The 21,959-nt window shown below is 39.1% G+C and overlaps 1 protein-coding gene and 1 non-coding gene across 2 annotated transcripts in view; both read right to left on the bottom strand.

Annotated features, from left to right (window-relative positions):
- The window catches only part of FNTB (farnesyltransferase, CAAX box, subunit beta), a 92,827-nt gene that overhangs the window by 55,621 nt on the left and 15,247 nt on the right, over positions 1 to 21,959 (bottom strand). Inside the window, exons 2-4 of the mRNA XM_077122722.1 lie at positions 19,720 to 19,784; positions 7,489 to 7,561; positions 3,574 to 3,665 (exon numbers count right to left, since the gene is read on the bottom strand). Coding sequence (XP_076978837.1) covers positions 3,574 to 3,665; positions 7,489 to 7,561; positions 19,720 to 19,784 — 230 coding nt within the window. The remainder of the gene's footprint in view (positions 1 to 3,573; positions 3,666 to 7,488; positions 7,562 to 19,719; positions 19,785 to 21,959) is intronic.
- Positions 15,501 to 15,571, bottom strand: TRNAS-GCU (transfer RNA serine (anticodon GCU)). Its single transcript has one exon. It is a non-coding gene; the product is annotated as a tRNA-Ser (tRNA).

Below are 21,959 nucleotides of genomic sequence, written 5' to 3'. Positions count from 1 at the left end.
TTTCATACTGTAAAACAGCTGCAGCTTAATACAAGGTAGAGGCAAACTCCTTCCTCATGTAGAGCACCACAACAAACAGGTGAATGCTAGGCAGGATCTCTCGTTAATTCTAGGAGGTCAGTGCTGCTTGTGGAGTCAGACAAGTTATTCCACTCTTCATCAAGCCCTAGCAATCCTTCTAACAGCTGCTGCTTTGCACCTGTTTGTCAGGTTTAAACTTGGTTGTTTTAGCAGTAAGTAAGCAAATGATATTGACACTTTGGCTTGCATGATTCTTTGTTGTGGGGTCTGTCCCGTGCAGTGCAAGATGTTAGCAGCATTCCTGACCTCTTCCCATGAGACACCAGCAGCACCTGGCTAAAAAAAATGCTCAGTAAACAGATCACTAGACATATCCTAATTGAAAAGTAAGGAAGCATACAGTTATATTTAAATTTAAAAATTAAAAGGAAAAACATGAAAGGGACCATTCAGGGACAAGCTATTAATCACCTCCTGAAAGGGAAATAACAAAACACTGACATATCAATGTTTGAATTTGTCTTTTGAAAAAACTTGATAAGCTGACAAGACCTAAAATTATTTCTAAGCTAAAAACAATTTTTAGATCTTACAGAAGTTAAAAACCTAACTTTAACAAGTATAATAGCCTCCCTGTGATTTTTTCATTCCACTCCATGTTTCATTAAAGTGACTTTCAATAATAAAACATGGAATTTCTCATTAAAGGCTACTTCCTTCAGTAATAAATTCACTAAGCAAAGCAAATGTAATTAGTCTGGTTCCAAAACATTAATTTATCTTACGTAAACACATAAAAATTTGTGCATGCAATCTCTTAAGAGATGCAAGCTAAATGCCCGACTATGAATGTGTTATTCCTGAAATGTCTTGACAACAGCTGTAAAAATATGGGCACGCTGGCTTTGGTTCAGTCCCAGTAGCTGATAAAAGTAACATTGCCCACTAGAGGGAACCTAACTTGCCATACTGTTCCCTAAACAAATATAAACACAAGAGTAAACAAAATAGGAAGGGATGTGAGGTGTAGGTTTCTGTGCTCCTGCTAGGTGAAGCACTGAGGAAAGAAGAAAGCAGGAAAACCATAAAACTCCATAGCTAAACTCTCTGCTTTAAGACCGCCTCAATATCTGTATGAAGTAAAAGGAAAAACATAAAACAAGCAGACTACATGAATAAAGCATTTTATTTACTTGTAGAAATAGATTAAAAGGCAAGTATCCCATATCAGGTAACCTAAAATAAATCCCCATATTTTTATATAAGTCATTAAGGTTATTCTGTATATTACTAAAAATAGTATATTCCCTTATAGGTCAGAACTACTAGGCTTTGTTCCTAACAAATATCTGCATCTAGAATGCCTGCCAGATATTAAGTCTAAGTAATTCTTCAAAAGTCCATTAAATCGTTGCTTAGGAGAATCACAGGCAAAGATCGTAAGGCAGTTGTAATGAAGAAACTCTCAGTCATTAACTATCAAGTGATTCCTGAAATTAGGGCAAATCAACTTTTCTTTTTAAATATGATTTTAAATACAAAACAATAAAAGCTCACTGTAGATATTTTAGAAAATGCAAATAAGTTTAAAAAAGTCACTGCTAATCTTACCATCCAGAAATAATCACTACTCTGTAGGTCTATATTCTCCTGGTTATTTCTATGTACATAATCATCTACATTTTTAATCTATAGAGGTTGAATCTTTTTAACTATCTTTTTTACTTAATAAATCACTAACATATATATACTTTTTTAAATGACTGCATAGTATCTCATTGTATGCATTTCACCATAATTTATTTAAACTTTAAATAAGTTTTAAAGCATCCCCTACTGCTGGATATTTAGGTTGTTTCCAATTGTTCACTATGAAAAGTCCTTTAAAGGGTTCCCCTCTTCTTATCTGATGTGGTCATAAAAGCAGCTCACAGGAGGTCTGACTCTTCTTCAGAAAAGGCTTAGCTATAAAACCAACTAAACAAACTAGAAAAAATTTCAAATCTATTTTGATCTAGGGTTTCCATGTTAGGAACCCCTTATCATTCTATCTTTCCTCTTCAAATTGGTCTGTGGCCTCCTCTATCGTCACCCACACTTTGCGCTCACAGAATCCTCCCATTTCTTTTTCTCTCATGTTTCCCATTCTCCTAGAGGACATCCTGATTGTGTATGTGTGGGGGGAGAAACTTCCCAAACTATCCACAACCCCCAACTGGTATTTCAAAAACACATAGGCCTTTATGTTGACAATTGAATTCCTGTTACTGCAGAAACTGTGTCCAACTCTACTTCCAGAGCTAGAAGCAACTTGGCTTGCAGCAGCTTCCCGATGACGAAGACAATGCATATTTTTCCTCTCCCTCAGAAAGCTTTGAACATATCACAAGGGTTAATGGCCTAGTTCTTTATTATCTCCCCCATCCACATTCATCACAAGACACCCTACCCAGAAAAGCAAGAATGAGAGGTTATTGTTAAGACAGAATGAATGAGACAATGTGCAGTTCTGTTTTTCTGACCTGACAATGTGACCGAGGCAGGGGCACTGTGATCAGGGAGGGGCCCTGGCTGGCCTCCGTGCATCCTGGCACAGCTGCCTCGGTGTGCTGCAGAAAAACCAACCTGACTCAAGAGACTTTCCACCCAGACGGCTCTTCCTCAGAGCTCAAGTGTGAGTAGTTGAACTCATAATGCTGCAAAGAGGATGTGTTCTCTATCAATAAGAACTAGGACATTAGATCCTATTCCTGGCTGTGCTTTTCTATCCCAGATAGCCCTAAGACTGGAGTAATGATAAGTTTTTTCTCCTTTAAATATAAATTGTGGTGACCTCCTGAAAATGAGGTGCCACGCAGAAAACACCACCTGCACAAGCAGCTTAGAAAGACTCTCAGTTGCATAAATCTCTAATCATGGATCAGAATTTAAGAAAACTGTGAGTCATGGCATTTACACACTAAGACAGGAACACCTGCAGTACCACCAAAAGCATAACTGTTCCCCCACTTCTACAGAAGTGTTTATGGAAAGCAAAGGATTTTTATTTATTTATTTTTTGACATGGGCAGGCTCCGGGAATCAAACCCGGGTCTCTGGCATGGCAGGGGAGAACTCTGCCACTGAGCCACTGATGCCCACCCAAAAGCAAAGGAATTATTGTTCTTTGGGCTGGCACACACTTCCTCACAGAAGTTATTCAAGCGCATAGTGTACTTTCTGGAGAAATCATGTCTTTCAGAGCTGATGATGACGATAATCAAAGACCAGAACAAAGGCCAAAAGAAAAGGCCACAGAAAAAAACAGAATCTTTCTCTTGGCAGTTCAAAGTCTTAGTCTACCCACCAGACTATAATAGGCTCCTAAAGTGGAGGAGTTTCAGAAAGTTACTGGAGGTCAAGGAAGGGCAAGTGTTGTTTTTTTTTTTTAGCACTCTATTTTTCATACAAAGTAAATAAAACAAAGAGTTTGAAAATTCAAAAAAAAACAAAAACTCCAAACTCAAAATTCAATTTCAGAGACTATCACAGGTTCCCCAAAGTCAGACTCACTCTTTAGCCACCATCTGGGGGATGGGTTCATCCAGGAGTTCCAAGCTGTGCAGGATCCAATAGCAGAGCCATGGGCGGCTGGCATCCAGACACTGAGAAAGGGACAGGGGACAAAAGACACCACTTATTCAGAATTATTCCAAGACACTGCTGACAAGGCGACATCTGTCTCACTACTGGTAGCCTGGCAAGAGGAAGGAGGGCACCCTATGAATGAAGGACACTTTGCTTTGTGGCCTTAGACAGGAGCTAAAATGACCATATATGAGAAAAGGAAAGTTTACCTTGAATCCAGTAGGTCCTTCTCTGGCAAGCATCTAAAGAAGGCTGAACAGAGGAATTCTTACATGTCAGGAAGTTAAGTGCTGCTATTTTCTCAGTGTAGGCCCATCAAGATATATAATCTCAGGAAGAGATTTCCTGGCTTAACTCATTCACTGATTCAACAAATATTCAATAGCTATCTACCTTGTGCCAAGCACTATATTTGCTCTTGGGGGCATAATAATGAATAAATTAGGTTCTTATTCTTGAGATGCTCAGGATAGAGAACGTTTGTAGTGGAAGACGATACTAGACAGATATAAAATTACAAGTTACTTACTGTCTTTCTGGGACAAGGTAGAACATAACACCTATGTGCATACAACTGGATAAGTGCTGTAACAGGCAGAAAGAGTCCTGAGGGAGCACACAGAAGAAACTGACTGCCTAATTCTGCCTGGCAGAGCTGGAAAAGACTTCCAAAGGTGAAATGTCAACAGATTTTAATCTTAATTCAAGCCATAAACATTTATTGAGCATTCAAGGATAGGCAGGGCAGGTAATATTACTGCCCCAGCTCATTTTACAGATTACAAGTATATAAATGAGGTCCAGGGAGATTAACTTCTTTCATATTAGAAAGATAGTGAATGTCAGATTTGAGACAAGAACCCAGGTATTTGGACTCCTAATCCAGGGATCCTTCCCTTGACTCAAGCTGCCCTCGTCATAAGCATGCTGACTGTCCTGGACTGTGGCAGTCTTGCTAGCCTACCTCCTAGGGGTAGGTCGTAAGTGATTGAGGACACTGCCATAGATTCAACTTGCCTTTCTTCCTCTTACTAGCAAAGCATCTTTGGGAAAATAATTTATTCTGCCTGTTGTCTATAAAAGATAAAAACTTATCCACCTCACAGAGTAGTTGTGAGGATTAAATGAGATAATGCACGTTATTGAGGCCCTGAGTCAAAGACTGAAAACCTCCAGGCCACATGTAGCCCATGGATGTGTTTTGCTTGTCCTGTGTAGTGTTCTGTTTGTTTAATAGGAAACAGTTCAACATTAAACTGTTGGGAGATTCACATAAAAATTTGGATTTCTGGCTTAATTTGAAAAAAATGAGATGATCTAGTGATAATGGGTCTGCATTCTTGCAAGGCAGCAACTGGTAGAACACAGCAAAAGCATGGGGCCTCCAGTGTGCCTCAATCTCCACCCAACACACATCACTTCCTTATGTTACCTGCCTGGGCTCTCTAGGCAACTGAGTTTGCAAATCCTTGCATAAACAATCAAACTCAGAACCCCCAAAGAAAAAAAACAGATTAAAAGTAGGGCTGTTCTATTAGCTAGTTCCCTCTCCCTATCCCGTATTATCGACAGCCCCTTCCAACATGAAAAAGTTAGAATGGCCATAGCCCAAATACCCTGAAAGAATGGGGTAGAAAGATCAAAGGTGATGGTGGACTTATACAGAACAGGTAGGATTTAATAATGAGTATGAGTGCTGAATCATTATATTGATAATTCTTTTAGTCCCCAGCATCTTAAAGCAGCTAGGAGTAAAAACCAAAAATTATATTATTATAACTCATTCAAACTCTGAAATCTGTTCTATAACTAATTGTTGTGCTGTGCTTTGAAATATATTGCTTTTTCGTATATGTTATTTTTCACAACAAAGGAAAAAAGTCAATTGTGGATGATAAAAAAATATTTATTCCTTCTAGCCTCCAATGTTCTGGAGCAGCTAGAAAGAAAAATCTGAGATGACAGTATGGTAGCCTATGACAAACTCTGGGATCTGCCCTATAACTACTTGTTGAAGAGTGCTTTGAAACTATTGGTTTTTTTCTTTCTTTGCTTTATGTATACGTTATATTATACAATAAAAAAAGTTACAAAAAAAAGTAGGGCTATTCTGTGTGAGTGGGTCAGGAAGATTGGAGAGCTGCTGTTCAGGGTCACTAGGCCTGCCATTCAATATCAACCCACTCCCAATATCCCGTCCCCTGCCATCACCACCTCCCCTTCCTTATGCCCTTTCCACACCCTTGAAGCCCCTCTATAAATTCTGGGGCTCTGAGGAATATGATTAAAATCCACTCTAAGTTTGTGCCTACAGTGTTAAACTGTAAGTGGTATTCTCTGAGGCTTATATACTGGTTCTTTGGCCTGTATAGACATTAGGTCACCTTACAGGGCAAATAGGGAAATGTGATATGAAAAGTTAACTAGGGTGGGCAACGGTGGCTCAATGGCAGAGTTCTCACCTGCCATGCGGGAGATCTGGGTTCAATTTCTGGTGCCTGCCCATGTAAAAAAGAAAAAAACAGTAACTAACTTTTAGCTCGCTGTCAAGGGGTGTCTAGAAGAAAGCATAGGAGCTCCTTAGTAGGGATCTAATGGTAGAAAAAGCCCTCACCTCATCTAGGTTGCTCCACTAGAAGCTTTGAGGAAGGTAAAGATTCCAGAGATCTGGTTCTGCTTCTTTAAAGAAGTAGGAGTCCCAGCTCTGTGATAGCAGCCCTGGTTTTGCCAGAACCGCAGGGTACAATAAGCCACAGGTTAGGTCCCTATGTTTTGTTTTGTTTTTTTTAATTGTATAGTATAACATATATACAAAGCAAAGAAATAAAAAAGCAAGTTTTCAAAGTGCTCTTCCACAAGTGGTTACAGGGTAGAACCCAGAGTTTGTCATGGGCTACCATATGATCCTCTCATATTTTTCCTTCTAGCTATTCCAGAATACAGGAGGATAGAGGGTTTAAATATTTTTTTATCATCACAATCAACTTCTTTTTCCTTCTTCTTTTGTGAACACTAACATATATATAAAAAAGCTATAAATTTCAAAGCACGGCACCACAATTAGTCGTAGAACATATTTCAGACTTTGACACGGGTTATAATTTCACAATTTTAGGTCTTTACTTCTGGCTGCTCTAAAATACTGGAGACTAAAAGAGATATCAATTTAATGATTCAGCATTCATATTCATTTGTTAAGTCCTAAATCTATATATAATTCTGTCATCACCTTCAATCTTTCCTTCCTCTCTTTGGGGTTGTTTGGGCTATGGCAATTCTAAATTTTTGATACTGGAAGGGTCTGTCACTAATACAGGGTAGGGAGATGCAACTATCTGATGTTCTGGAGAGGTTGGGCTAGGTTTCAGGACTTACCTGGACAGGGACCCATCTGGAGGTTTTAAGTTTCAGAAAGCTACTCTAGTTCCTGGAACTCTTGTGGAATCTCATATATTGCCCTGGGTGTTCTTTAAGATTAGCTGGAATGGTCCTGGTTGGGGGTTGGCAGGTTATGATAGGTAGCAAGGTCTAACTGAAGCTTGCATAAGAGCAACCTCCAGAGTAGCCTCTTGACTCTATTTGAACTCTGTCAGCCCCTGACACTTTATTAAATTACACTTCTTTTCCTGCCCCTATGCCTTTTTGTTTGTTTATTTTGGGGTTTTTTTTTTGTGTGTGGGGGGTGCATGATCCGGGTCTCCCACATGGAAGGTGAGCATTCTACCACTGAATCATCCATGCACCCAGGCCCATATTTCTTTTTAGTTCAAGTAGAAGAAAAACAGAAAGAAAGCCTTTGCTGACAGCTTGATAGAAAGAGTTTTTGGACAGTTTGTTTACCTCATAGGCATCTGTTAGCTGTCGAAGGCCTCTTTTCAGATAATGGAAGTGCTTCTCCCTCTGCAAAATAAGCCTGGAAAGACAAACAGCTTATAAGCCTATTCTAATAGCTAATGCTTCCATTCCACTACAGAACACATATGCACACATGCACACACACACTCACACACACAGCTTCAGAACATCCTCCTGCAGTCACTGAATGTATACTCAATAACTTCTTTGGCTCTAAATGGTGGTTAAATCAGACAAAAGAAGTCAGCATCTGAATGCCTCAGAAGTACGTGAAAACTGTGCTGGTAAATGTTTAGGGCGACATCCCCTTTCATGGCAGATGACTCAGGCTAACTGGAAAGCTTAAATGGATATATACAGTTGTGCAGTAAAAAATCACCTAGAAAGTTCCTCCAGGGTCTAACTAAGAACAGATATATTCTGGCTCCCCAGCCTTTAAGCAAGTTAATATGTGAGCCTCTCACCACTTCCCTGACTTGTTTACACTCTGTTCTTTCACAGTTTTTTCTTCCGGGACTATTTCTCTGAGGTCTGTAGTTTTTACTCTCCCTGTCCCTCAGTTATACATATATTATTCCCTCCCTGAAATTCCATCTGCCACGTGCTGACCCACAGCCCAAAAAGGATCATGTTTGTATTCTGCATTCAGTTGCTCTCCTTGGCACTGATGTCAGCAAAACTAGCTTTAAGATGAAATGTGCCACCCACTGCCATTTGTACGGGCAGGGCAAAAGACAGAAGCTACACTTCCTGCTTGGTCCTGCAGAAAGGGGCCTGTGTGATTATATAAGGAAGAAAAAAGAAAAGGAGGCCAAGACATTTACTCTGCTTGTTACAGAAATAAAAGGAAAGGAGAATCACTCCTTTTTTCTAGGTATTCAATAAATATTTATTGAACATTGACTGAGCCACACACAAAAGATAAAAAAATCACTAATGTGATTTATCCATGTTGTCCTGTACAGTAGCCACTAGACACCAATGGCTACCAAGCACTTGAAATGTAGCTTGTGTGACTAAGGAACTGAATTTTTAAATTTTGTTCAATTTCAACTAGTTTAAGTTTAAATACCCATAACTGGCTACCAGATTGGACAGCAGAAGTATAAAGTGTACAAGGGGAGTAACAGGCAGTAACAACATTCATTGTTCTAAACATTCACTTTCATTGTGAATATTTAGAACAAGAGAGCAATGGTGGGAAAGGCAGCTGAGGCCCTTTTTACATGGCCTGGGGTGTTAACTGAAAAATTTCTACTTCATTTAGTAAGCAAAGGGAAGCCTTGATGTTTTCTGAGCTGAGAATAAAATGATCAGAGCCATGCTTTAGAAAAAAAGCATGCTGATGGCAACAGGTGTTCAATATGTGTTTATGAACCGAATTGAATGAAAGCACCCAAGGAAAGAGAGGATGAGGTGGGGAGACTGGGTATGAAGCTGTTAGAGTCAACCAAGTGGAAAGTACTTTGGGCCCAAACATGGCGACATATGACAAGCTGACTTCTGGACACGCACAGTTTAAGGCACTGTAAGTAGATTCAGGTAAGGATGTCAATAAGGCTGTTGGAAACACATTTGAAGCTCAGGAGAGGGATCTAGGATACATACACAGAGGGGGAATCATCCATCTGCACACAGGTGACAGGTGAAGACATGGGAGTAGAGAAGAGAACAAGAGTGGAGAGAAAAGGTTGACTACAGAACTGTGAGAAGACCCATCATTAGGGACTTGGAGAAGGACAAGGAACCAGTGAAGGAGAGAAAGAGTTTACAGAAGCTGAAGGTCAAGACAGTGTTACATCACAGGCAATAAAGGAGAGAGTCTTATGGAGGTATTTAACAGTAGCAAATGCTGTGGCAAAACTGAAGAAAAAGAGGACAAGCCACAAGTGGTTGAGACCTTCAAGGGAGTTCAGGGCAGTGGTGAGGGTGGATTCCAGGCTGCAAAGAGTGATTAGGGGGCAGATCATAAAGAGGAAAAGACCAGGCTCAATTTCTCTTTCAAGAAGGCCCAGTGGCCAGGACTCCCTGAGTACACAGGCAGTTTCCAGGGCTGGGGTAGATGCTGACTCTGTTCCTGGACTGAGGGCCAGAGATGGACACAGACAAGCAACTGGCAATTACAGACCAATAAATGCCGAGATCAGGGAAGTAAAGTGGATTCTGGCAGCACAAAGGAAGGTGTGGAGGATCAGAAAGGAAATAGCATTGAAGCAAAGGCCTGAAGGACAAGAATAAGTAAGCAAAACGTGGGGGGTGGGGAAAGTGTTCCAGGTTCCATGGCACATTAAGTAATTATATTTATTTATTTATTTATTTATTTTATTTATTTTTAAATGCCAAAAACACCAAAAAAATGCAAATATTCCTATTTTGATCATTCCGTTCTACATATATAATCAGTAATTCACAATATCATCACATAGTTGCATATTTATCATCATGATCATTTCTTGGAACATTTGCATCTATTCAGAAAAAGAAATAAAACGAAAACAGAAAAAAAATTTATACATATCATACCCCTTCCCTTTCACTGATCACTGGCATTTCAAACTAAATTTATTTTAACATTTGTTCCCCCATTATTTATTTTTATTCCATATGTTCTACTCATCTGTTGACAAGGTAGATAAAAGGAGCATCAGACTCAAGGTTTTCACAATCACATAGCCACATTGTGAAAGCTATATCATTGTACAATCATGTTCAAGAAACATGGCTCTACATTTTCAGGTAGTTCCCTCCAGCCTCTCCATTACATCTTGAATAACAAGGTGATATCTACTCAATATGTAAGAATAACCTCCAGGATAACCTCTCGACTCTGTTTGGAATCTCTCAGCCATTGACACTGTCTCATTTCACTCTTCCCTCTTTTGGTCGAGAAGGTTTTCTCAATCCCTTGATGATGGGTCTCAGCTCATTCTAGTATTTCTGTCCCACGTTGCCAGGAAGGTCCACACCCTGGGAGTCATGTCCCATGTAAACAGGGGGAGGGTGGTGAGTTTGCTTGTTGTGTTGGCTGGAGAGAGAGGCCACATCTGAGCAACAAAAGAGGTTCTCTTGGGGGTGACTCTTAGGCCTAATTTTAAGTAGGCTTGACCTATGCTTTGTGGGGTTAAGTTTCATGTGAACAAACCCCAAGACTAGGGGCTCAGCCTAAAGCTTTGGTTGTTCACACTGCTTGTGGGAATATCAAGAATTCAACTTGGGGAAGTTGAATTTTCCCCCGTTCTCACCAAGGTAATTATATTTAGCAGGAAGAAGAAATATAAGATTGTGAGCAGAGAGAAATCAGATGGAAGAAGAGCAGAGGCATTGGATCACATACAAGGCAGGTCTTATACGTGCATTAAGGAGTTTGATTTTAAACCTAAGAGAAAAAAGGAGACATTGAAGTGTTTTAGACATGGAAAAGACATAGTCAGGTTTATATTTTCTAGATCTATTCACATCACATTATATGGAATAGACTGGGTGAAGATAAAGCTAAAGGCAGGAAACCGGTCAGGAGGCCAAGACCACAAATAAGTGTGTTTGTGAAAGGAAGAAACTTAGAGTAGCAATAGCATGAGGAAGTATCAGAGTCAAAGGCAGGCTGTTAAGACGGACGAGAGATGAACATGTCTGTGGGCAAAAGGAGACACTAAAAAGGCAAAAGCCCAGAGAACATCCATCAAGTAAGGTCCCAAAAGAGGAGGGAGGAGAGCTGGGAACAAGAGTACAGCAGAAGTAAGTCTGTCAATAAGGAAGGATTCTACATTCTTGGACACAGAAATTATGGGAGAAAATAAGAAGTTAGGTAAATAAAAGACTTTGAGGTGCGGAAGAGGAAAATGGAGGAAACTCACATGGATGACTTCAATTTTCTCAGGAAATAGGAAGTAAGATCACAGGATAGTTGTGGATTGGCCACCATAGTGAATGTTAGAGAATCTACATGAGATAAATAAAAGGATCATAAAACAGTGGTGAAGGTCCAGCGGAGGGTAAGTAGTATTAAATTTTAGTGAAGCCAATCAGGAGGCACAGTTAGGTGATTTTTTTCCTTGAAAATCTTGCTGGGACTCTTTAGCAGAAGCAGTAAGTGGAGATGCTTGGTAAGGACAGCCAATATGAGAAGAGCAGAAAGTCAAAGGAGTAAGGGAATTGAAAGAGATAAATAAATTCTGCAAAAGCTCACCATGCGTGCTGACCCATGCTGAGCTAGGTAGAAGGCCAGGCTGAATGTGATAAATAAGAAGAAACAAGAGGGCTCAAAAAAACCATTAAATGATAGCAGGCATTGTTTCTTGAAGATGACTGTATAATGATATTGCTTTATAAAGTGATTGTGTGATTATGAAAACCTTGTGTCTGATTATCTCTTTATCTACGGTATGGACAGATAAGTAAAAAATATGGATAAAAAAATAAACAAATAATAGGGGGAACAAAGGTTAAAATAAATTGGGTAGATGGAAATACTAGTGGTCCATGAGATGGAGGGGTAAGGAGTATTGAATGTATGAGTTTCTTTTCTTTTATCTTTTTAGTTCTTTTTCTGGAGTGCTGCAAATGTTCTAAAAAATGATTATGGTGATGAATACACAACTATGTGATGATATTGTGAGCCATTGATTGTACACCATGTGTGGAATGTTTGTATGTTAAGAATGTTTGTGTTTGTATGTTGTTTTATCAATAAAAGTATTTAAAAAAAAGTTTTAAAAAAATGATCGCAAGTAGGTTTCCACTAGGAAAAATGAGGGAGGCTAAGCAAGCCCCAGGTGGTTTGAGGGCTAGCCCAGAATTCGAAGCTGGAACTTCTGATTTCTAACCCATATTTGATTGGTTCACAGTAGGTATTTCTATAGGTCAAGTCTTCTCTGTCCAAAAAACATGTGAATTCAAATATGTAAATACCTTAAGGTGTTAAGTCACCGCCAGCCCCTAACCTCTGTGTTCTGCTCTCTCCCAACTTCCATCTCCCATATCCATCTCTCAATTTCTGTCTTGTCTTTGCACATTATCAAGGTTGATATTTAAATTATCTTCAGTAGCCACAATTAAATATTTCATGTTTCACTATGGATTTGACCCTAAAATTAACCTGTACTCAAAAACATTTTTAAAACAAGAAACTAGCAGGGTGCAAGAGTAGTTCAGTGGTAGAATTCTCACCTGCCATGCGGGAGACCCGGATTTAATTCCTGACCCAAGCATGTTTCCAAATAACAAATAAACAAGCAAACAAACAACAACAACAATTCAACAAATGTTGCTGCAATAACGGGATACTCACATGGAAAAAGAATGAAATGTGACCCCCACCATACAGCATACAAAAAAAAAGAGAGAGAAACTAGATGGCTAAGGGAAAACTCTATACTGAAAGAGAACATTATCTGCCTCATTTAGATAGCTTAGGCCAGGTAGCACTAAAAATTTCTTGTAACCCTAATATTCTGTGACCCCAACTACAATGCTTGGGCACAGGAACAGGTGTACTTTATTGGCATTACCTGATTACTATACGTTTACTCAACTACCTTTTATCTTTGTGGGAAGAGATCATGTCTGTCTTCAGCATCAACAACAGTGCCCAGCACAGAGCAGGCTCTCAACATCTATTTGTCAAATGAACTAAAGGAATGAAGTCAGTACCCAACTGACCAAAAGAGACTGTTGTCCCTGGATTTATGTCCCTTCAATTTAAAAGAATCATAAACCTTAAATAAGTTAAAATTCAATCAGTGACAATCTGTTTTACTTTCGAATGCTTTGTTTATTGGTGACCTTGATCACTGTTCTTTTTGTATGCTGGGTGGATATTTGTATTTCCAGTTGTGTGAATTTCCCTTTTGATTTTGGTTACAGGTTTCATTTTTCAAGTCATCAAATGAATTGATCTTTTCCTATGTGATTTTTCTTCCTGTCTTTTCCTATTAAGTTGGAGACCTTTCCCCAATTTGGAGAATGAATAAAAATTCATGTAACCTTGAAAAAAATTCAATCAAACAGAGAGGGCAAGGAGAGGGATGACTAGACTGAAGAATTTATTTATGCTCTGGCTCAGGGGTTCATTTTATCAGTTCTCTCATGTTCTTTCATGGCAGGAGACCAAATCAACCAAAAGCTAACTTCCAAATTGGGGAAGCTGAATTAAGTAACTAAACAAATTCCTTCCCGTATTAAAAAAAAAAAAAAAATCTGAAGAAGGAACCCGTTTCCTTGTCTTAGCACTCTTCTCACTTGACATGAAATGAAAGACCCGAGAGGCAAATGCCTTTGTTTCCGGAGGGTAAGAGACTCTGGCTTAGGACTTAGAATTCTGAAGTGACATGAAACTATCAGAACCCTATCTGCTTGGAAACACCTAATTGAAGGAAGCCACAGTCACCTTTTATGTAGCTTCAGGTTGGTCCCTGGAAATGGGACCTAAGATAGCCCAAAAGGGACCCCCCAATAGCTCTCCTCCCACCATGAATCTCATTCACAGACAGCCAGGCCTGCTAGGGAGGACACTTATGAGTACCTTGAACTGATTTCACCTGAAGACAAACTTTGGCCATAAGCAGGAAAAGAGATACTTTCTTCACTGACCATTTCTACAGTGGAAACTATTCTTTTTCATTCTCATCCATTAATCATACTCATAACACATACATACCACTAATATGAATATGATATTCTAAAATCTTAGCAAAGATATCTGTTTCTCTGAGTGTTTTATCTAGAGCTTCAAGAGCCATGTTGTTAATTGACAGAATTTTAACTCCTCCTTTGAGGTTTATGGTTCTTTTAAATTGAAGGGAGATGCCCAGGGAGAACAACTGATTTTGGTCAATCAGAAACTGTACTAAGAGCCTTATAACTTTTTTATTCTCAATTTACCTCTATCTAAAAATATTTTCTGCGCATGGAGAGCTAGAGATCTTCCTCTCTCTTTCCTGAACAATTCAGCCTTGAAGCCATTTGATTAAGTGGAGCAGAACAAAGTAGACTTTGCACAGGAGTGGTGGGAAGAGGAGGAGAATACAGGTGTCAGAGTTCAATGGAGGAGGACATCTGTGCAGCTATGAAGAGGAGGGGGAGAGGAGATTGGAACACAGAGGAGGACTGATCAAATAAGTAAACATTTTAAGGATACTGGGATCCAGGTTTCTACTGCTGGAGAAGAAACATACAAAGGTATGTGTTCTGGACAGCAATGTAAATGGCTTTCCCTAAGATGGTATAGCTCACTGGGCTTCAAGACCCTCCAGGAAAGGCCTCCATGTGCCTCCACCTACTACTCTCCAATTTCATGTCATGCTCTCACTGCCAGTTATACTCCCTTCTTTGGGAGTGTAAGACCCTTCAGTCTCAGGGCCTTAGCACATACTGTACCCTCTGCCAGGAACACTCCAACACCCTCTAAACTGGCCAACTCCTACTCACCCTCAAGGTCTCAGCCTAAATGTTTATTTCTCTGAGAGGCCTTCCCTAACTTTCCAGTTTAAATTATATCCTCCCTGTTATTACCTCCTGGATCAACACATCTTCTTCATCTTGACACTCATCCCACTGATATCTATTTCTTTGTGTTTAATGGTCACCTCTCCAATGAGACTGGGAGCCTAGTAAGGGTAATACCTGGGCAGCCTTTGCTCACTCCTGTTTTCCTAAAGTCCAGCAGAGCTCCTGGTCCATGGGGAGACCCTCTAGATATTATTGCTGAATGAATGAAGGAATGCATAACTTTGAATGAATATGGCAGAGTGGAATGAGAGAAAACATGCTTTCTCTTCCTAAACCTGAACTATTCCTGACAATTGTGTCTTTGGTTGTGATAGATGAGAAGACAAGGGATTCAGTCCATTGCTGGCTCCTGGAAACTTTTTCTTTTTTTTTTGTATGCTGTATGGCAGGGTCGCATTTCATTATTTTTCCATGTAAGTATCCTGTTATTGCAGCACCATTTGCTGAATTTTCTCTTTGTTTGGTTTTTGTTTGTTTGTTTTTTGGGGAAATACATGGGCCAGGAATCGAACCTGGGTCTCCCACATAGCAGGCGAGAATTCTACCACTGAATTACCCCTGCACCTGGCTCCTGGGAACTTTCAAAATTCATTAAAACCTACGAAAGCCTAGGGGCTTCTCTAGTCAAAAAGTAAGCCTCGCCTCTCTCTCCAGCCAACACAACAAGCAATCTCACCACCCTCCCCCTATCTACGTGGGACACGACTCCCAGGGGTGTGGACCTTCCTGGCAACATGGGACAGAAATCCTAGAATGAGCTGAGACTCAGCATCAAGGGATTGAGAAAAACCCTAGAATGAGTTGAGACTTAGCATTAAGGGATTGAGAAAACCTTCTCTACCAAAAGGGGGAAGAATGAAATGAGACAAAGTGTCAATGGCTGAGAGATTCCAAACAGAGTCGAGAGGTTATCCTGGAGGTTATTCTTACGTATTGAGTAGATATCACCATGTTATTCAAGATGTAATGGACAGGCTGGAAGGAACTACCTGAAAATGTAGAGCTGTGTTCCAGTAGCCATGTTTCTTGAACATGATTGAATAATGATATAGCTTTCACAGTGTGACTGTGTGTTTGTGAAAACCTTGTGTCTGATGTTCCTTTTATATACCTTGTCAACAGATGAGTAGAATATATGGAATAAAAAAAATAATAGGGGGAACAAATGTTAAAATAAATTTAGTTTGAAACACTAGTGATCAGTGAAAGCTAGGGATAAGGGGTATGGTAGGTATAATCTTTTTTTTTTTCTGTTTTCATTTTATTTCTTTTTCTGTTGTCTTTTTATTTCTTTTTCTGAATGGATGCAAATGTTCTAAGAAATGATGAATATGCAACTAAGTGATGATATTGTGAATTACTGATTATCTATGTTAATTTTTATTGCATTTGTTAATTTTTTAAATTAATAAATAAATTTTTTAAAAAAAGTAAGCCTCGGTGCATTCATCACCACAATCTATTTACAACATTTTCATTACTCCAAACAAACGAACAAAAAAGTAAGCCTCTGAGAAGGCTCATATAATGATGAGCAATAAAGTACTTCTAGTTAAAGGGAAAAAAAAAAAGCAAGTCTCTGGTACTTCAGTAATAAATCACTTGAGGGAGGGGTGAGGAAAGAAGAATTTATTTGTAAGAACTTCGGAAAGTACAACTCTATGGAAGAAAAAATGTTTTAACTGCTTAGGATTTGGTAAGTTCTAAAAAATGTTACAACATGACATGGCATAGGACATCAAAGCTAAGCACAGGCACCTGTGTGATAACTGCTCCCCGAACTTTAACTCTCAAAGTCTTTTGGCTTCAGAGGCATCGTTAACACTTAACCACCAGTGTCCTATTAGCAGGGGGCATTTCTCACTTCTGAGGAGTACCCAACACTTTTTCTCAAGAGAAAACAATATTAAAAAAATGTGTAAGGGTGGGCCATGTTGGCTCAGCAGGCAGAGTTCTCGCCTGCCATGCAGGAGACCTGGGTTCGATTCCTGGTGCCTGCCCATGCAAAAAAAAAAAAAAAAAAATGATGTGTGAATATATGTGTAAGTGGTGTGAGTGTAGTTTATTGCATTTCATATTTCTTACTGAAGATAATGTAAATAATGGAAAAGGGTAAATTCAGATGGGTGTAGAGGGAGAATAACTCACCACAAGGAAAGAAAATTTAACTCTAATTGGAAAGTAGAGTGCTAATGAACAAAACTGTTGGGGCATGATCAAAAATCTCCTTGAGACCATTTCATTCTAGAATAGGATGCATATTTCACAGTTTTAGAGAAAGCAAAGTCATTTCTGGAATGGAAAATAATTGTAAAATGCACCAACAGTCAGCCTCACCCTTGAATTTCAGCCCAAATGTGCTATTCAGCTTTGCCTCTGGAAGGCTGAACAGGAGAATGCCTACTTCAGCATCATTCCAGACATCCCTGAACTTGTGCGTGGTCAGCATTCCTGAGAGTTTGTCATTCCATCACATCTGATCAGCACAGGGACCCAATACAAACAAGCCATGTGTCATCTAGATTTACTGCTAATATCTGAATATTTACTTTAGCTAATAATCAAGGTTTGTTCTTGGGCTATAATATTAGACTTTCAAAATTTGACTACTAAAATGCTAAATATTGAAATTGTGATAATAATTTAAAGTTTTACACAATTTCAGACGTGTTCTTCTATTCTGGAAGCTCATTCTATGATGGTGAGACTTGGCCTCAGCCTTATATTTACATATTGATTTTAATACTCAACCATTCAGCCACAATGTGTAGAAACTTGAATATTAATGAGCATACTATTATCCTTTAAAACACCCATTTTCATAGGCAACAATAACAAAATGGGGAATTTCAGATTCCTGAAATAAACCCAAAGCCCTGATGTATTCTACTTCCACAAAGGAGCCAAATATAAGAGGAACATTTTTGTTTTCCATCCACACCTGTCCAAAGACCTGTGAATCAGGGGATTTTACTCCTTTATTCTCCTCCCCCATTCCCTAGCCCAAAAACCATCCTCTTCCTCCCAGAATGGATCCTTTCATTCTCTGTCATACCTTGGTAAGAGTAAAAGAAAAGTCCAAGGGTGGACTTTCTGATGGTGAATGGAAAAGGGATGCCAAATGATCAAAGGTCCCTTGTGTTGTAAACACGTAGGACATATGTCCACAGAGCACCAGACAATAGACTGTGACTCAGAACCTAATCAAGTGAGTTGCTAGGGAGTACAACTGCTAATCCCAAAGCTCTTCCTAAAGTGATCGGGCCCATCACCAAAACACACGCCCTCTGAGAAGCTTAGCTTGTACCAGGCTATGCCTAAGGATCAGCAGAGGTGGGAGCTGGGACTCCTTTGACTGCCCTTTTATCCGAGATCACTCGTTCTCAGTGTCATTCACTTACATCCAGCAGTGACTCATGAAAAGAGGAATAATTCATTTTATTGAGCTCTAAGCTTTGAGTTAATGCATAAATTTAGTTTAGATGGTTGGAGTAAAACTCTGGTTCTTTGCAATTTTCCTTCTTTCCACAGAGGGAAGATGAAAATAACCTTTCCATCCTGTTTTTCCCTATAAGCACTTGTCTTTTCCTATTGTTTTCTGTCTTGACTAATTAGAATTTTCTGATAGAAATGGGCTTAAGTAAATGGTGGCAAAATAGAATGTGGCTAGTTAGATAGATAGATAAATACATAGTCATCACTATACAAAAAAAATATATATATATAGTTAACTCAGGATGGACCCATTTTTAATATTCCAGTTAGTAGAAGTACCCTGGAAACCAGATTGCAGGATTTAGTTTGTTAAAAGTTCTCATGAAGTTAGGAGACCTGTTAAAGGTAGTTGGGCTGGACTTCAGACACTTTAGCTACCTATCCAGAGCTATTAGCCAACTGCCTCACTATACTTTGCTCACAGAATGACAAAGATTCAAATAAAATGACCACCACCCACAATTTTGGACTACTGATTTGTTCTGATTGTTGGAGACAAACCACAGGATGGTTTTGGAGAGAGAAATGCTAATAATGACATAACCTTATAAAATTCTAGTCACATACAAAATAACTGGAAAAAAGAGAAAACGAAGTTCAAATTAAACAATAACTTTATGCTTCTAATTTCCTTCTTGGGATTTCTGGCATAAAAGACTTCAGTTTGCTAAGATCCACAGAAACAAAAGGCATTATGTTTCTCATGTGAAATTTCATCCTTGGGATCTGCTGCACAATTGCCAATAAGGACCAGGTTGGGAGAAGCTCAAATCTCTCACATTTTCCCAGTTAGATAATAATTCATGTCAAAGAAATCCAACATTTTACACCATCCTCCAGGACCAAACATCTGTTTCAAAGTTCAATACGAAAAAGAAAAACTTGAGTTCTCCATCTGAACACCAAAGTAGTAGGGTGCAATTAAGCCCAGCAAAAACATGAACATTCCCTCCTCTTCCCATCTTCAAACCTCAGAGTTCAGATCTCGAGAGGCATCCCATGTAGCACCTGATTGCTCCATTCAAATGAAGCATCTCCTCTAAACAGTATTCCAGCAGGAGGAAGAGTCAGGGTCATAAGCATATCCAGGTAGCTACAGGTAAAGAAACTACAGCAGACCCTCCCTCGTAGTTGCATAAGCTCAAGGAAGAAAAAAGAAAGCTTCCCACAGTAGGGTATCTCCCAGATTTCCTCCAACTCCAATCCACAGCTTACCTTGGTACAAGGTGGTTGAACTTGTAAGCACTGAAGACTTCTTGGATCTTTTCTTCTACTTTTGCCTAGCAATGGTAAAGATGGCAGAGAAAAAGAACAAATACAGATGAGACCTCAACCACCTTTATCCTCTTACTGCCACAAGGGCTTACTGACTAGGGTTGCTTGGCATGGTTTTGTACTTTATAGTACTATAAAGTTGGATTCAGGGACTCTGCAGGGTGATGGGCTTAAGATAAGGAGTGAGAAAGAGAATTCCCTCTGCCATGTTGACATCACAATCAACTTTTCCATTAACCTAATCCACATATCCAAAATAATGGCAGTTTTGGAAATGGACTCCCTGACCCAGTAACTCAGTGAACAGATGAAGAGAGAAAGGCATTTTGCTTGAAAGATTTGTTCTTACATGCTCAATAAATTGTTTAGGTGTTCATTAACTGGCTACCCTCAAAAACACAATTAGTTCCTGCCATAGGGCCATACTTCTTGGGGGAAAAGTTCTTATTGTCAGACTGAATGGTTTAACTAAAAGTGTTAAAATTGCCTAAGGAATTTACAAAACATCAATCCTCAAATCACCAAAGGAATAACAAATGTGGTCACTCAGCACACACTGGACTCTGCAATCCTAATAAAATGGAGGGTTTAGAAAGTTAGGTCACAAAAGAAACAGATTGTTTATCTCCTTGGAAGACATAAGAAGACAGTTGGAGAGCGAGGCTTCTGTAAAGAAAAGGGTATGGTAACAAGTGAGAGAGGCATTTCACCTCCATCCATATCCCTATTCTTTGTTGGTAAGGCATGTTCTTGCTGGGATTTCAAGATACATAATAACTCCCTCTTTAGGAAATTTCAAAAACATATCATTCATTTCCAAAACATCCACTGGGTAAGAACTTCTAGTCCCTTTGACAAATATGCAGGAATTATTTGTGATGATGAGTGGAGCAGTGACCTGAATCATCTGAAACAGCAGCCAATCTAAAATTCATTTACGTTTGGCTTGAGATACACTTTGGTATTTGCCTCTGAATATGAATCTGAGGGACGGTCTAGGAATTTATGAAACTTTGAAGAAACAGACCAAAGTCACCATGAGAACCTGACTGAAGAGGAATAAGAAAGTTGTCTCAGATTCCTTATAATTCTTTTTCTATTTCAGTACTCATATGGGACTAATATAAAGCACCATCCTAGATGGAAGACAGACTACATTTCTCAGTTATGCCTTACTTAGCTATAAGCTAAACAAGATAGAAATATATACAAGAACCATACCTCACTAAGAACACTAAAGATGTGCCTATTATGTACTTTTATAGCTAAGAGTGTTGATGAATTTTGGACAAAATAAAACCAAGTGGGAGGAAAACTCATTTCTTTATCCCCCAAACAAGTTTATTCAGATTTATATGACTTAATATTCAAAGGCTAAGGATGAGAACAACTCCTCCTCAGCACTCTGACACTTCAACCCCTAAGGAAAAAAGCTTCCAGGCAAGAACTCCTTAATGAGATGTCCCACATTCAGCACCCACTTGCACAACATAAACAGCAAAGTACTAGATGCTGCTAAATAAACACAGGTTTATTTCTAAACTAAAAACATAAATTCTGTACCAAATAAACATCTCTTCCTTTGGTCTTACACAGAAGTTGAAGTTTTAAGACTACAGTCAATATCACCCATTACCCTGTATTTTGATTAATCTTACTCCTAACCAAGTCCATTTCATTCACATCTCTAATTGAGGTCTGAAATTGAGATACCCCAGAGAAACACAGAGATATGTCACACTGCAAAGTGGAAAATGCTTAAAATATTCCCAACATAATATCACCCTTCTTTGGATTTCCCAATCTTTTTTCTCAGAATGAACAAGTGATATTCCAATGTGGTTAGTAATCTACTTATATTTGAAAAATTAAGTTATTCATTCTAGTAAATACTTGAATATTACAGGTGTGATGGTTAGGTTCTGGTGTCACCTTGGCCAATGATTATGCCCAGCTGTCTGGTTAGGCAAGCACTGGCCTGACCATTGCTGCAAGAATATTTCATGGTTTGTTGATAAACTGAAAAACCGGTGTATTAAGTCATCAGTCAGTTGATTGCATCTGTGTCTGGTTACATCTGCAATCAGCTATGGCCTGTATCTTAATGAGATAATTCAATCAGTTGAAGGCTTTTAAGGGAGAAGAGAGATTCTTTCACTGCTTCTTCAGCTGATCTGGCC

Source organism: Tamandua tetradactyla, chromosome 12, assembly GCF_023851605.1.
Source record: "Tamandua tetradactyla isolate mTamTet1 chromosome 12, mTamTet1.pri, whole genome shotgun sequence".
Taxonomy (NCBI): Eukaryota; Metazoa; Chordata; class Mammalia; order Pilosa; family Myrmecophagidae; genus Tamandua; species Tamandua tetradactyla.
The sequence above is the reverse complement of the archived record's forward strand: the minus strand, read 5'-3'. Positions and strand labels throughout refer to the sequence as shown.